At 51.4% G+C, this 16,339-nt stretch overlaps 3 protein-coding genes across 3 annotated transcripts; 2 read left to right on the plus strand and 1 right to left on the minus strand.

Annotated features, from left to right (window-relative positions):
* The first annotated feature begins 3,528 nt into the window (after positions 1–3,528).
* BCR38DRAFT_186468 (uncharacterized protein) lies at positions 3,529–6,364 on the plus strand. Its single transcript, XM_040853973.1, has 5 exons — positions 3,529–3,848; positions 3,923–4,018; positions 4,077–4,738; positions 4,792–5,812; positions 5,881–6,364. The coding sequence occupies exons 1-5, from the start codon at positions 3,722–3,724 to the stop codon at positions 6,327–6,329; spliced, it is 2,355 nt and encodes a 784-aa protein (XP_040716038.1). The 5' UTR covers positions 3,529–3,721; the 3' UTR covers positions 6,330–6,364.
* A 971-nt stretch (positions 6,365–7,335) lies between these two features.
* On the minus strand, positions 7,336–8,247 carry BCR38DRAFT_457190 (chromatin modification-related protein EAF7-domain-containing protein; the record flags this gene model as incomplete). Its single annotated transcript, XM_040862010.1, has 1 exon — positions 7,336–8,247. The coding sequence occupies one exon, from the start codon at positions 8,245–8,247 to the stop codon at positions 7,336–7,338; it is 912 nt and encodes a 303-aa protein (XP_040716039.1).
* A 417-nt stretch (positions 8,248–8,664) lies between these two features.
* On the plus strand, positions 8,665–13,266 carry BCR38DRAFT_484364 (Spc98 family-domain-containing protein; the record flags this gene model as incomplete). Its single annotated transcript, XM_040863737.1, has 4 exons — positions 8,665–11,513; positions 11,736–11,988; positions 12,056–13,079; positions 13,133–13,266. 4 exons carry the CDS (start codon positions 8,665–8,667, stop codon positions 13,264–13,266), a joined length of 4,260 nt encoding a protein of 1,419 aa, XP_040716040.1.
* Between the last annotated feature and the right edge of the window lie 3,073 nt (positions 13,267–16,339).

Below are 16,339 nucleotides of genomic sequence, written 5' to 3' on the forward strand. Positions count from 1 at the left end.
TGTACTGTGAGTAGGTCCTCACGGAGTTCGTTTGATACCGATGAAGGGTGGTTCAAGAGATAGCGAGAGTCGTACAAAGCGAATGTCGATGCAAAGAGCGCCTCGTCTTATACAAGCAGGAAGCTGACTCAATGTGGAAACCGACTGTCTAGACCAGCTTATGTTCCTTCCCAGCTTGTATGCTAACTTAAGTATGTTGTGGGGTGAGCTGCTTCCGGACGTTAGCCATGACCGAGTCTCTCGACCTCGTGCGAGCTATCGGAGTAGGCAATGGCGCAGTCCCTGGCTGACGTGGAAAGTATTTGTAAACAACTGCACTTTGACCAGCTGTCGACGACACTTGGGCGACGAGGCACTTTTGTGACTGTCCTAACGGCAAGCCACCTACAATCACCTACGTAGCGAAGGACAGAATATACTTAGAGACAGCGGATGGTAAAAACTGCGCGCGAGGACTGGTGGATAAGGCTGAAGAAGAGCGTAAACATAACATAATGCCACTGGGAAGACGGAGCTAGGCTTGTCTGGACTTGCAGATCCTTGAGGGGATTCGTCTAGGTTGAATAGAAGCGGTATCCATGAACACAGAATGTAACCAGGAACCCCTAGTGGAAAACACATTTGCCGGTTACGATCCCGGACTACGATGCAGGTGTAGGGTGACTGACCACGTACCATAGTACCACTGTCCGGACTCCTTGTACTCGTCACATGGATACAGTAACAAGCGGTTAAAACATGCGGATCATGCCGTCAGTTGCAGAAATACGATCTCGAGAGCTTGAACCATGGAGGTAAAGAGTCAGGCTTGGGAGCCGCAGACACTTGCCTGACCAGAGACAACCACATCTATCTCCCGCAGGCGTGAAGGGAGAAAATGAATGAAGGTGAACGCGTTCTATCCAAATTATGTTACAGCATCCACTGCTCACGCAGAAACAAGTCGAAGTAGGCGGGTGAAAGTGAAGAATTTTCTAGTCAGGCTCGGCAGTTCTTCCTGTCGTCCTCGGGTGAATCGTGAATACGACAGAGGGCAGCTTGGATCGAGGATTAAGAGCGGTAGCCAAGTAGAATGGAATGCAGCCAAAAGAACCAAACCCTGACGCTGTCGGGATGGACATGGATCTATGTCGTGCCCCGATATTCCACCCGCCGAAGCCGACAGCTTTCAACTGCCTGTACGGCCCGTACGGCTGAGTGGCACCGAATTACGATGGCCAGATCACGAAAAGTGCACTTCTGTGCAGAAGAAACACCGGGCCATGGTCCAATGAAGAATTACTGTCATCTTTGTAGTTGCGTGAGATTCTCCTGGGCGGCCAGAGCCATACCCACACCATTACACGTTGTGTTGTCAGTATTCGGAAGGTGGGGACATTTAGAGCCCCTCTGGGCCTCATCTGAAGTAATCAATATTTCTCGTTAGGGCGAGCTAGCCGAGCTGTATTCCTTGCAATGTGGGTATGACCGTTGGCGGGAACAGTGGCATGGAGCCGAGTGATAACACTGACCAGAAGTTTGCCCCCCCCCCCCCCCCCGCGGGTGCTTTATACCACACTTTAAAGTAAACAGCCGTGCAACGTCATGACGAAATGTCGGGGAAAGCGAAATTGGGCTTCAGAGCCAGCATCGCAACCTGGGGTTCGCTGGTAGGTTTTAGGTACAAGATGCGGGCAGGTCCATCTTGGGGCGTTCGTGGTGGCCGCAAATTCCTCGTCGATATTGGCCGGGTGCTCACGCACAGGTATCCCCCAGCTGCGGGGTAGCTCTGGGTGGTAGTCATTTATTGGCCTTGTTGTCGTATCCAAAGACAGAGCTGTCAGCCATGTTGTTCTCCAGGGAACGAGCCGGGTGGTTGGACAGATGTCGATGGTGGTAGAAATCACGGATTGCAGGATGACACCCTTGACAGAAGCTTACCAGGCAAACCCTGCAGCAACCAAGGGGACTAGTAACCAACGACGGTTTTAGTGACGGGACCGAGAAGTTGGAAAGATGCAAAAATAGCAAAAGACGGTGTCCAAGTCGAGGCGGACAGCCTCAGATGCTAGTGCGCACTAAAGTACGAAAGAAGCCGCCAGGTTCGATGTTGTCAACCGCTCATTGGTTCCTCTGCAGAGGTTCCACCTTATGGTAGCTGCGGCGGGTAGGGCCTAGCGCAGCTCTAGTGCTGGCGTGGGTAGTTCTTGACTTCTATGGCGCTGTTGCACTGGGAAGACACGAGCTGCAGATGCTTTACATCGCGCAGAACTTCCCTGATCAAGATGTTACCTCTCGACCTCCACTTCCCTTTCTATCTATCTGCAGAATGCGAATGAAACTTTAAAGACGAGTGATGAGCTTCGTTACTGGCGGTGTATTGGAGATATTGAGGCCATTTTCACTATGATCTCGACGATCTTGACCTTATTTGGCTCAATCGATATTATGTACCTTGGCCATCTCTCATTTTCGTTAACATCGTACGCAACAGGTCGCGAGACCATCACACCAACACCCAGATCTCTGCAGGACGGACAACCCACTCCACCAATAGGATCCACGATGCAAATACAATAGTCGCACTGCGCCACCCGATGTTACCCATCAAAAGCAGGTGTTGCACAATCCGCCCTTGCCTCAGGCCTCAGTACGAACGATGGAAGCCGCACCCGCCTCTCCTTGGGTCTCTTTTGGGGCAGAGTTGCTGTGGATTCGCGATGCTTATACTCTTATGTAGTGGCTTGCAGACAAATAGTCGATGCCGTCTAGTCATTGTGATCCACGTTCTTCCGCAGCTGACCAGGCTTTTCCATCGCTTATGCCCGGGTTTATTGCACTTTATTAAACCTTGCTGCTGATGCAGTGTTCGTTATCTTGGTCCTTCACAGCCTCTTTCTACGTGTGACCGACCACTACTAGGCAGGGTACTCAGATTGAAAATCGATAGCAGAGACGAAATCAACTCAAAGCTGGTCGAGGCTCAAGTTGTACCTCAAGAGATGAGGTTAAGGTATATTCACTGACATTTGGAATACTGCCGAGGACCTGGCTCTAGCTGTTTTCAGCCATAGTAAGACACCTGTCGTGCTTTTTTTGTCCCTTCTGCGAGGCTCGCACATTGAAGGTGGGAAGAGTCTCAGACCAGATCTCTGGAACCATTGTTCTGGACCTGCGTGTCGGCGGCGAAATTGCTTCGTTGAAATCTGCAATGGCCAGCCCGTCCTGCAGCGATCAGCAGGTAGAACGCAGCATAAGATATTACCCGCTTGTCACCTGGTTTAGAGGTATTGACGGGTTCTGGCCAACCCGAGGCTTCTGGAAAATCCTTTCGTTCCCTCCATCCATCATCCATCCCTTGCCACTCCCGGTCGTTGTTTGATGCGGGGACGCCGCGGCGAAGCTCTCCTCTTCTCGTTCAGCAGACAGAGAAGAGCTCTTCAGACCGCCGGATCCGTCTTTCATTGCTGCTTTTGTCTCGCAGTCTTGTGGTCAAAGTTCCCTTAACCACATTACCTTGACAAATCATATTCGCCTGCGGATAATGCCATCGCATCCCAGACGTTGACTTGGATATCTTTGTTGCAACCTTGCCATCGAGCCCCTCTAGCAGGACGTGCAATCTTCTGCATCCAACCCATGTGATGGAGTGAGCCTCACCTTCCCTGCTCAGCTCATCTCACAACTTTGTTCTCTGTTTGTATTATCTCCACCAGTTTACACAGAAATAATCGTATACACAATGTTCTGGTTTAGGATATCTTGGTTTGCATTTGCTGGCTACCTCGCTGCATTCGTCGAAGGTCAACAGTCAGGATGGGCGGACGACCAAGTCAATGCCACCATGTGCGCATGGAAGGCTTCGCGAGGTGAGGAATATGGCATATTACCATCACCGCGGACCATCGCCCTCTATGAAATTCAATACTCACGCGGCGAATAGTTGCAAAAATTCGTGATACAGTCTATATCGACGGAGGGTATCTATATTGGGCCCCTGGCATGGCGGACGGGTCATATGGCGCCCCGACCCAAGACAGTGAGTAGATCATCCCTGCTCTGCTCACTGGTACTGCAATTAATGATGATTATTCCAGACAATCCTCTTGGGCTTATATACACCTTGAACTTTAGCACGCCTTTCAACACCAGTGCCAACATCAGCGAAGTTCTCAACGTAACATCGAAAGCGCCAAACGGAAATGCTGCAAACAATTTTGCGCCAAACTATTACGATGGGGCCATATTGGCCAACGACAATGAGTTCTTCCTCTACGGGGGTTTGCTGAGAGAGACCGACGTGTACTCTTCGCCGGACGCAGATGAGGTTCTTGGCTACCAGTTATTCCAGTATGGAGCCCCAAAGGAGTCCTGGTTCCCGGGCTTCGTGAACGAGCGCTTGGATGATGGCGTAACTCGATACATCACTTATGGTGGCGCTGCCAGCAGCCCCTCGGAAAATAAGGGTTGGTACTTTGGTGGCATGCGCTCAGCGTCCGGGGGGCCTATCTACTACCCCGGATCCAACGAGTCGCTCAACCCGCTCAATGTTTCCAATACCCTGATCACCCTGGATATGGCGACGCAAACAGAGGAGTCATGGAGTAACAGCACTCTGCCAGCCTCTATCAAGGGTCGCGCGAATCCGGACCTAGTCTGGGTACCTGTTGGGGAACAGGGTATTCTTGTCGCCATAGGTGGCGTCATCTATCCCGACTTCAACAACCCGATCATGTTATCACAGAACGAAGCACAAAGTGTAAGTCAACTGAAAGTATTCTACTCTACGAACCGTGCTGACTGTGGCTACAGAGACTTGAAAGCCCAGAATTCATGTCAACAATAGACATCTATGATATAGCGGGTAACAAGTGGTACAAGCAAAACACCACAGATGGCCCGGGACAGCTCACACAAGGCTGTGCTGTTGTAGCTCCTGCCCAGGACTACTCGAGCTACAATATCTACTACTACGGTGGGTACGATGGCCTGCATGCCAATGGGGACTTCAACGACGATGTGTGGATCCTGTCGCTCCCATCCTTCATTTGGATCAAGGTATCGTCGGGCCGTACGGCTCATGCTCGAGCTGGCCACCAATGTGTCATGCCGTACCCTGACCAGATGATGGTCATTGGTGGCTATGCGTCGCTTAAGGGCGTAGATACGCAACAGTGTCTGCAGGGCGGCATTATCCAAATGTTCAACCTCACTGAGGGCAAATGGGTGGATTCGTATGATCCAGCTAGCTGGGCTCCGTACGGTGTTCCAGAAACGATCTATGCCACGATTGGTGGCACAGAAACGGGCGGTGCCACAATGACGACTCCCTTGTCGATAGGGTGGGCGACCACTGAGCTGGCCAGCGTCTTTGCCACGCCGTACCCTACCTCCAAGATTACCACGTACTATCCCTACGCCTCGATCGCTAGCATAACACATCCACCTGATGTCAGTAGTGGAGGCGGAGGGACTCAGCCATGGGTCGCGCCAGTCTTGGGTGTTGTTCTCGGTCTAGTCTTCATCTCGGTTCTCGTCGTGGCCATCTTGGTCTACCGTCGTCGCAAGTTGCTGAAGCGAGGCGGCATGAGTGCAGGAGGTACAGACGAAAATGGTTACCGCATTATCTCATGGATTCGGGGCCAGGATAGCAACAAAGCTCCAACTGTCACAACGGACGACACGGCGATGAATTCGGATGATGTGGAGAGCCGCATCGAACATGCCCAACCCCATAACCAAGCCCGCCTCTTCCCCGATGCCCGCCAGGGACCCGAAATGGCGAGTGTTCGGCCTCATGAAATGTCCGGCACGGCATTAGCTGAATTAATGGGCAAGTGATTTGCCTTCCTTTGCCTATACCTCAGTACTCCTGAAAGCCAAGTAGCTAACATGCCGCAGACACATCTTCCCCTGCCGAATTGGGCGACACGGGCTTGAGCCCTATTGACATCATAAACAAACACTCCCACTTCGCCCGCACTCCCCACTCAGCAAGCACTCCCACAAACCCCTCCGCCTTCTCGCAGTCCAATTATACTGTCTCCCAAGACCACACCAGCGTGAGCTCAGTGACCGGTACAGTGCCCAGCACTCCCCCGACGCCGGTCCTCGTCAGCGCAGCGCCCATGAGCCCGGAGGGTGGAGGCGCTCCCAGCCCGCTGCTGCCCGTCAGTCCGCCTACGGCGGATGAGCAAAACGCAACGGACTATATGAGTGTCCACGGGCAAAGTCTGGCACCACAGGAACAGCAGGAACAGCAAGAGGGCTTGGGCGGGAACACGAGTAGTCCGCTACGGAAGAGCGTGTTTTACGAGAGCGCCGAGGATCTGGGGGATATGCGGAAGTAACACTTAATCATTAGCTCCTTTTTATGGATGACGAGGTAAGTTTTTAGAGATACCATGGTGTGTTGGAAATTATTTTTCGAGTCTTGTCATGAGCACGTATAATGGGAGTGGGGAGTAGGGAGTAGGAATAAATAGCTGCGCAGGTGAAGTTCTTATCACAGCAGTCTGCATATAGCTTCTGGGCCTCAAGAATGGCTGGATGGATGGATGGATGGATGGATGCATTGAAATATGATCTTTTGGATATTGTTGCTGCCACTTAAGCGGGATTTGCATCTTGCTTATCGGAGGGAAGAACCTCGATCATTAGGCGAACATCTAGAAGCTAGGTTAGCTTCCAAAATTTGATTTGTCCGTTTCTTGTGATATTAGTGTCCTGATTTTCTGTGGCTGATCATAGTTACTGAAGTATGGCTATGTGAGGGAATGGACGAGATGAAAGCAGACGCGCACTAGTTATATATGTTCGATTCGCAACCACCTGGTTAGGTTACTTGCCTTTGGGGTTAATGTCGTCAAGGCCTGGCGAGTAGTAACAGATTGCTAAAATGGCCTTTTTTGGACCTTTGGCTCGTTGCGTATATGGTCAGCATGCTGTAATGCAGACATTAGCATACTCATCGAGATAGTCAGGCAAATGACGACGCAAGAGAAGAAGAGGTCAAGTTGGTTCAATCCTGTCCATGAAAAGTTCCAGCCCGCATGCGTACAGGTTGCGAAACATTCACTATCAACCACAGTTTGCCGTAGACGATATTTCATGATAATCTATTTAGGCACTCATCGTCAAAATACGCCGAGTCCACTACCGCTAAAATGCAATGCTGGAAAAAGGAAATTTATACCAAAACACAAGCCCCTGAGAATACCGAATCACTCCATTGGGTATCACAATCCTTTTAAGCCCCAAGATCCCAGGTGCCAAAAGCCCACACGCATTCATTCCAGAGTATAGCTTTTGATCAAACCGCCTCATGGATCTGCTCCGAGCAGAGAGCTGCGTACTTCACTTACGGCCTCGGCTCCTTCTAGTTGAAGTTGTCTGGACCCTCGCACGGCCTTTATTTTTTGCGGCGCCTCTACTGGATTTGGTGGTGGAAGAAGCTTCGGCATCCTCGGGCTCACTGTTCTCCTCGTCCTCGTCGCCCTCTTCCTCGTCGCTATCGGGCTCGGTACTACCGGTCTTGGCTTTCACGGCCGCTCTCTTCCGGCTTCGGGCGCCGCGGGCGGATTTCGTTACAGGACTACTGGCAATGTCCTCCTCGGTATCGTCCACGGTGCTAGCGCGAGTCTTCGCCACACTGCCAGCCGCACTAGAGCCATCAGCACCCCGCTTGCGCTTCCTCCCCGACTCGGATCCCATGGAGAAGTCTATCTGCGGCGGCGATGAAGCGACCGAGTCTGGACCGTGGAAACGCCGTCGCCATGCCTCGTCTTGATAATATTCTTCATCCGGCAGCGAGAAGGCCTTGTATTTCTCCCATATTTTCTCGTCCTCGGCATCGACGGCATTGTCCCGCTCGTCGATCACGTCCATGTTATATAACGCGTTGAGCTTCTTCCAGATGCCGGGAATGCGCGTGTGCGGGTTATCATGGGCGTTGATGCCATGGTTTCGCAGGTGCTCGGAAATAGCGATTATGCGGAAGTGCTTATGCATGCCCGTGGGCTTGTAGCGAATGATGCCCTTGTAGAGCGACGAAGTCTGATCGTCTGTCCAGGGATCTGATGTGACGTCTTCGAGTGTCGGGTTGTTGTTATGTATGGCCGCAGTGGGAGTATCGGCTGCTCGTGGGGTCTCTGCAGGTGCTGGGGAATCGATATCCATGGCATCGTCATCCGGCCGAGGCGTCGGCGTCTTGTTGGGTGTCGAAGTACCAGCCAAGCTACCTCTGGCCGTCTTGCGCTTGGGGCCCATCTCGTTGGCAAGGGAGTGGATGACCTGGTGGTAGAGCTATGCAATTGAGAAGGTGAATGGTCTAGCATGTGCTTCAAAGAATAGTGTGCTCGTCTATAGCTTCAACAAGATGTAAGTTTAAAGAATCTGCCGAATAATACAATGTCGCAAAGTAAGGGTATGATGTTGAAAGAAGCTTCAAGCTGACGGAGCTTGCCAGAGCTTAGAAAGTCCACGCCATGACCCTGAAGATCTCAGTGCGGGCGCGGGGAGCACACAGGTGGAGACGCGACTTCCTCATTTCGCGTCTTACCTCTTAAAGTCCGCAACGAATTGCTTCGAAATCGCACCATCACCCAGCAGATGAGGAAGTGGCGTTGAAGCAGGTATGAGGAGGGCCCAAATGAAGCTCTCGCCATATCCCATTGACCTCCAAAAATGGCAGACGAGGACGACACGGATATCTTCGGAATCTCCAATTTCTGGAAATCTTCCCGTTGGCTAGACCCTCTTGACAAGAAACAGAATGAGTTTTTCGACCTCGATATCCAGGCTTCAGAAAAGTCTTGTTGGGAAACCATCGAGTCTAGCACTACTGAAGTAGTTTCCGACGAATTCTTCAAATTGCCAGCTGCTCTCACCACTTTGAATTTTGATGGACAAGCCATATCGCAGGATGACACCGCTAGGCTCCAACTTCCACTTCCCCGAAAGGCTGGTCAGCGCTCTGTCGACTTCTTCAACGATGCTTGGATATCGAACGAGGCTACTCCAAACGTTCGTGCCGAGTTCAAGAGCTGGGATGGGTTCACTATGCTGGATACCCCACCGGCTCCGGCACTGTTCGCGACGGAAGCCGGTGCTACGATATATGATGCCGTGTTGAGTTCGCCACAGGACCCGCTGAAGATTCAGAACAGCGACCATAATGCCATTGAAGCTGATCCGTACACGGCTTCTCTGCTTGCACTTGCTCTAGGCAGGGCATCCATTTTCTTCGTATGGGACCGTGAAAGGTCATCATTCACTCCAGATTTGAACCAAATGCGAGTTTCAGGATACTCCGCAGATGTCCTACAAGGCCTGCAGAATTTGTGTATCACATGCGGAAATATCACTCGGTTTCTTTCAGCTATGGTGTGGATCACCTACAAGACTCATCCGTCTCCTGGGAGGATTGCTCTTGCAAAGGCTGTCGACATCCTTCTCGTCGCCATACAAACCAAACTCGGTAGCCATGCTCGAACAATCAGGTCACTCTTGCAGCTTCAATCGATGATTCAACCGGTACATTCAATATTGACATATTTCAAGTCACTTATCACGAAACTCGAGAGGGCTATAAACGATGAGCATTTGCTGTCAATCATTTTCGACGAGACGCAAGCACTGGAACATGGTAATGAATTGCTGAGCGAAGTCATGCGCGAAGTTCTAGCCCGAGTCTCTAAACCATGGGCGGACTTTGCGCAAGAATGGATAGGCACCAAGCCCGAATCAGGGATCGGTATCACAAAGGATGGTCCTGGGCGAAGTTTCGTGAAGGTCGAGAATGTGGCCTTCATGGACGATTTTGGGCTGGAGATTGAGGAGCCTGATTATGTGCTCGACCATGACCGTATGCCAGACTTCGTACCAGAGGAAATTACCCGAGTGATGTTTGAGACTGGCAGGAACTTACGACTACTACGCACTCATCTCCCAGATCACCCGCTATGTTATGCAGATAATCACAGAGCCAGTGAGTCACCAGCACTCGCGTGGCACTTCGACTGGAATTCCATTCAGGGGATGCAAAAAGAGGTGGATGAATATGAAATGTCTTTGTTTGAACTCGTCCGCCGCCCTTTAGATCGATCGGACGAGCAAAGCCATGTGCGTATGCGACAAGAACAATCCCAAATAACATATGAGCTACAACTTTTCGGCCGAGGCGAAAGCGACATGGTCGAACACCTGTTGGCATCCATCAAGCAACTTAATGAGCCTCTTCCTGCGGTCATAGAGGAAAGCGGTCTGTCCCGTTTGCTACTCGACAGACTGCTTGAGAATAAGCAAGGTACAGAACAGGCGGGCCTAGCCTTGACTCCCCACTGGTCGTTGCTCCCTCTTCTGACTTTCGGCCCCCTCGTCGAGGCTCAGGCCCGGCTGGTCAACAGGGAATACATGAAGCTCCTATTCAGCGCCCATAACCTACGAGCTCATATCACATTACAAAGGGAATTCCATCTGCTGGGTAACGGATTCTTCTGCACTCGGCTGTCTCATTCCCTCTTTGATTCTGAACTCGAGACTGCAGAACGCCAAGCTGGAGTGACCCGATATGGTGGCATGATGGGCCTTCGCCTTGGGGGAAGAGACAGCTGGCCTCCAGCTAGCTCCGAGCTACGACTGGCATTAATGGGTGTACTTACAGAAAGTTATTTGCCACCATCTGGGCATGGCTCGTCAAGGCACCCGTCGGGCGAGATCAGTGACCTACCTAGACATCTGAGCTTTGCTGTGCGGGACTTGTCAGACGAGGAGATCGACCGCTGCATGGACCCGAGCTCATTGGAGGCCTTGGATTTCCTACGGCTATCCTACAAGCCGCCGTCACCTCTGACTCCTATTATGACTCCAGTGATATTGGTTAAATACGACAGGATCTTCAAGCTGCTGCTTCGAGTACTTCGAATGCTATACGTTGTCAGTGAGCTATTCCGAGACACGAGTGCCAGGACGTCGCAATGGCGGGGTATTGACAACACATCACTGCGATTCCGAATAGAAGCACAACATTTTGTTTCCAGCATTACAACCTACTTCTTCGACACGGGTATTGGTATACCGTGGGCACGTTTTGAAGACTGGCTGGACAAGGTGCAGTCAACTCTGGAAAATGATGACACTGATGCCAAATCACGTCATGTTCTCAGCCCTGATGAGATGCGGGAATATCATGAGCAAGTGCTGGACCAGATTATGCATACGCTGCTTCTACGAAAGCGACAGCAACCTGTGCTCAAATTGCTGGAGGATATCTTCACCCTGATACTCCGGTTTTCCAAGAGAGCATGGGAGGAAGCGCATGGCAAGCCTGGTTCGAAGTCTGGAACGGCGTCTCCAAAAGAACTGTATGCCGCGTTCAAGAAAAAGGTTGGAGTATTCATTACGGTATGTCGGGGTATGAGCGAGAAAGGAGGTCACACCTTGAGACAGACGAAGAACGAAGCCACCATCGATGAGAGGAAGGCAGGCCTGAAGGAAGAAAACACGATTGACCGATTATTGCTGCATTTGGAAATGTCAGGTTACTACGGTGGATCGATGCCATGATGACAAGGAATATGAATTAGAGATACCCAAATTCAGAAAGAGGAATTTACCACATCAACAAGGTTGACACGCATGTCTAGGAAGTAGCTAGCTGTCTTTCAACCCCTGAAGCATCAATGTACTGAACCCCGCATCGCGTATCGGACGCGCCCGCGCATCTTCAACCCCACCAAAAACGGTAAACTCTTTAGAACCTCGGTCGAGTACAACTTCAGTATCATAAGACCAATCGAGCACACCGTCGCCGTCATCATGTCTCGGGCGGGCTCGGCAAGAAACTTGACTCTGACAGAAGAACTCGAGAAGCTTGAGCAGTCAATCACGCTCACCCTGCAAGAGATTGACCGCAACTTCAGCAAAGCCCATCGCATCGTTACGACCAGCATCCTGCCCCTCGTCGAGCAGTATGGCGAGCATTCCAAGAATGTGTGGGAGGCATCCAAGGTACTTGTCATGCTATCTAGCTCTTGGGATTCGTTTGTATCTCATCTGACTGACCACTGCCCATCAGTTCTGGAAGCAATTCTTTGAAGCCTCGGCCAACGTGTCCCTGTCCGGCTACGAAGAGCAAGCCAACGATGAAGATGCCACCGCCGCTGATGAGACCACGCGACTCACAGACACCACAACTTCGGAGGACTACACACCCAGCGGGCACGATGACAGCAGCGCAGACCAGTCAGCCTATCACGAACAACAGTCCATGCACCGCGACGTCGAGGATTCGCTGCTAGACGACGGTTCTCTAGCTGGCAGCACCCCGCGACCACCCGCCACCAAGTCTCTCCGCCCGCAACAGTTGCAATTCGCCAACCTAGACTCGCCCTACGAGAACCTCCGTCGTGAACTCAAAGGAGATCGGGACCCTACCGCTAAGAGCGGCCGCGCCTTCCCGGATTCCGACGACGACGACGACACCACACAGATCCACACCAAGCTCCTACCCGATATGTCGATGGAACCTCACTCGTCGTCCATCCTCGAGGCGCCGACCCCTACGCAAGAATCGAAAAATGGGAGGAGCAAAGACCCGCTGCTCCACCGCGTTCTGGATAGGACGTTCCGGATCCAAGCGACGCCACATAAGGGCGGCGGTGGAGGTGGAGGTGCTCTTGCGGCGCGGGATATCTCGCCCGACAAGACGGATCGTACGAGGAGGGCGCTGTGGGCGGATAGTCCGCAGAGCTCGCCGGAGATCGCGGCCCCAACTTTGAGGACGAATTTATATAGTGCTGGTATGTCCCCTTTGAAGGCGCCTCGAGGGTTGGGAAGAGCAGCTTCAGGTGTAGGAAGGGGATTAAGAGATGCGGGCCCGAGGACTCCGGGAGTTAGCGTGCAGACACCGGGTACTGCAAGGAAGACGAGGGACGTGTATGCAAGTGATGGAGGAAAGGGAAAGTTGGCGAGAGATCCGGATGAGATTATGTGGGATAGTGATGAGGATGAGGATACCGGGAGCGTGTTGTTTGGGGGGATGAGCCCGCCAAAGACCATTCAGTTTGCGTTACCGCCGAGCAAGTTGATGCAGACGCCAGGTAAGCCGGCTTTTCTACTGTTGGGAAGGGTCATGGCTAATAATAGGATTTAGCGCGAGAAGCGAGCAAGCGCATCGTCGAAGACATACTTATGACTGCCGGCGCGGCCCCTGAGTACGGCGAATCGTCTGACTACAGCCCGACTATGGTAAAGATGAACCAGGACATACTGGATGATACATTCTAAGCTGACCATTTGTGTACACATCATGTGGCTATGCTCTATGTCACAAGTATGCCATACAGATGGAGCAAGTCAAGGCAAGCAGAACCTGCAGGGATAACGAGAGCGTCGCCTTGCATGAATATACCCCTAGTTCCATACAATCGCATACGAAACAACATCGTGAGCTATTGCTCTCAATATAGAGAGTTTAACTCCCGCAAATCAAGTATCAAAACGAAGACAATCGTGGAAGCTACGTGTCAGTCGCATCGCCCTTCTTTGGTACTCTGCTATACCCCTTTCCGCAACAGAGTCCCAATCTCACCTCGTCGATTACCTATATGACTTGTCCTTGTCCGCCTTTTTATACCCGTGGACACCGTCTGGTATTTTGGAGAATAGGGTTTTCACTCAGGTAATGCAAGCCGTGTCGAGGAAGTTAAAAGAATGACGGCGCATATGGCTTGGTTTAGCCTTGAGAACTTTTATGTTACTTTTACACCTAGCTACACAACAGTCCTCCAAGAAGAGTAATGAGTTCTGCAAATTTCCTTGTAGCCCGTACTGTCCTAAGATAATCTAGATAGCGAGAAAACTAAGGCTCTGGCCTCGATGCTCTCCAGCAATCTCACTGCCCCATGCGCAGTATCCTCGAGAGCGCAATACGGTAGCCGCCTAGCTACATCCGTGGCTGGGTCGAAACGCGTGATCAACATCTCCTCGTCAGGAACTTAGCATGCACCGGATACCGTTAAGGGTTCTCGATGGATTATTTGAATGCGCCGCCAGACCTGGGCGAAGTGGTGAGGTCTTTGACACTGGCACGGAGACTCAGTCTGTATTGGGGAATGGGACCAGGGGCAAGTCTCACGTTGAAGATTTATCATGGCCTCCTTCAACTCGTCCGCCTCCTGCGGAAGATTTAATCTTAGTAGCATGTCGTCGCTGGCAAGGAAGTGATCGATATGGAAATCGCAGCGAAGTCCACACTATTTTATGTTGCCCGCTTTGGGTTCGTGCCAGCAGGATGGGCCGCAACGGACTCTATAGCGGAAGACTTGCACACCCGAAGCTCCTGTGCTAATATCGGGTTTCATTTGTCAGTCGGGATATTCTTTCTTCTCGTCGCACACACGGATGTCTTGTTCATTTTAGCTTGCCCTGTGATGCGTTCCCCTGAATGTCATCACTTGTTGTCTCGCTAAAACACCAATACCCCTGACGCAAGATCAGACAATGCACAAATACGTTTTGCTAATTCCGCAGACTTGGCATCATGTAGAGCTTTTGTGGCTTCCTTGTCGTAGAATGACGTTTCTATGCTCTTGTATCGATGGACCTGAATTTCGCGGGGTTCGAGCGTGTATTTATTTTTACTCTCCGGCCGCAACGTGTCAGACTGTGGTTTCATAAGCCCGGATCGATCTCTCGTTGGCTACACTGATAGGGCAGGTTCACTGACTTGTCCATCGCAGCTGGCATCGAAGCGGTGAGCCATATTCTTGATCATCGCAATAGTTCAAGGAGGGCACAACACCACGCCGTGTCGGCTTTCTCTTCTGCGCAAAGCGAAGTATGGGTTCAGGGATCCGATGGGAGACCAGTATAGCCACTCCCGATACCGAGGCGAGTTTGCTATGCGGGTTTGCTGAGAAATGGAAGTCCGATTATCTCCGCTATCTAATAAAACGACGCCGCTCCTAGATGCTATCGGGGAGTGGTTTGGAAGACTTTGAGATATCTCAGACTGCAAGGAACGATATATGAACCTCGGATCCAACTTCAAGGTCCGGGGAAGGTCGGCGGTGCTTGGCCGATGATTTATAACGGCGTGTGATAGTCCTGTAGTCCAGCTTGGGGCTCATCTACATGTGGTATGTGAAAGCTCCTCAGATTCATAACCCGTACGAAAGTAGTCTGGCATTCCCGACTACACGATGCATGAGACAGTGCCCTGAAGCCACAACCACACGCCACTGCCGCATGGCTAGGGATGATCGAGGCTTCACGGTCATTCATAGTAGTTCTCGTATGGCATACAAAAGTTCTAGTTGGTATCCTGATCTTGCTTACAAATTGGTTAACCCGCTGCGCCACAGCATGGAGTGAACTACTGTCGAGAGAAACGAGGTGGATATGGCTACTTATTTCGGACACTCAAAAGAGGTGTAAGTGTAGCAATGTGGATTTCGACTCAGTGGACAACACAATCAGCGACATGATCATGCTTGACCTGGCTGCAACACGATGCAGATGCAAAGCACAAGCCGTCCATTGAGCCTCAGCCACCTGGGCAGATTGAGTCCTTGTAGTAGTTCACCGGATCTGGTCCCAGAGTCGGAGGTCGGGTCACCGTACAACTCCTCTAAAGATTCTACGCTTGGCACATGCACCGTATTCGTATTCGAACTGCATCTAGACAAGCAATGTAGTGGATCAAGGGACGTGGCTTTGCTGATTGGCCAATTCATCTGTAACTAGGAAAATTGCTGCACCGGTCGCCCTACATCACACCACTGCAGATCATTGTAGCACGATGCGAAATGGAATTAGTCGAATTTAGTCGAATCGATCCTCAACCATGTGCGTAATAAGAATGCGGATCGAGGCAATGCAGGCACGGTCGTCAATCATAATTTGAGTTCGGCGCGGCAGCAGGGCAAAAAGATCCCGAAAAGCTTCTTATGGCTTGTCAACATGTCAAGATGAACATTAGTCTTGGCATTCGGATCAATGCGCATACTTCGCAGTCTAATCGATAGGCCATCTCCAGCCTGGGCATCAACCCCCTCAGTAGACGACGTCATTAGAGCTGTGTCGAGTGCCTCCCGCGATGTATGGGCAATTATTAAAGGGCGCAGTCAGCACCTGCAGTATATATCGACTGGATTCCTCAATTCAGCTCAACGTCTCCATCAAAGAAGGTAGGACGCGAGACGAAGATGGCGTGTTTTCACGGGCTCGGAACGTGTTGGAACCGGGGGCGCGCACATTTATAGAACACGAATCAAAGCTTCCCACATACGGTGTTATCGTTGGGGTGGGGAAGCGTGTTTCTTCATGCCAAAACACCGAGGCTGCGTAGAATTGGCAA

Source organism: Pseudomassariella vexata (genome assembly GCF_002105095.1).
Source record: "Pseudomassariella vexata strain CBS 129021 chromosome Unknown BCR38scaffold_6, whole genome shotgun sequence".
NCBI lineage: Eukaryota > Fungi > Ascomycota > Sordariomycetes > Amphisphaeriales > Pseudomassariaceae > Pseudomassariella > Pseudomassariella vexata.

Excerpts from the sequence above, each read along its gene's own strand:
- BCR38DRAFT_186468 (XM_040853973.1), top strand. The coding sequence starts at position 3,722 with ATGTTCTGGTTTAGGATATCTTGGTTTGCATTTGCTGGCTACCTCGCT. Across the intron at positions 4,019-4,076 it reads TGGCGCCCCGACCCAAGACA|ACAATCCTCTTGGGCTTATA; the intron begins GTGAGTAGATCA and ends TGATTATTCCAG. Across the intron at positions 4,739-4,791 it reads CACAGAACGAAGCACAAAGT|AGACTTGAAAGCCCAGAATT; the intron begins GTAAGTCAACTG and ends CTGTGGCTACAG.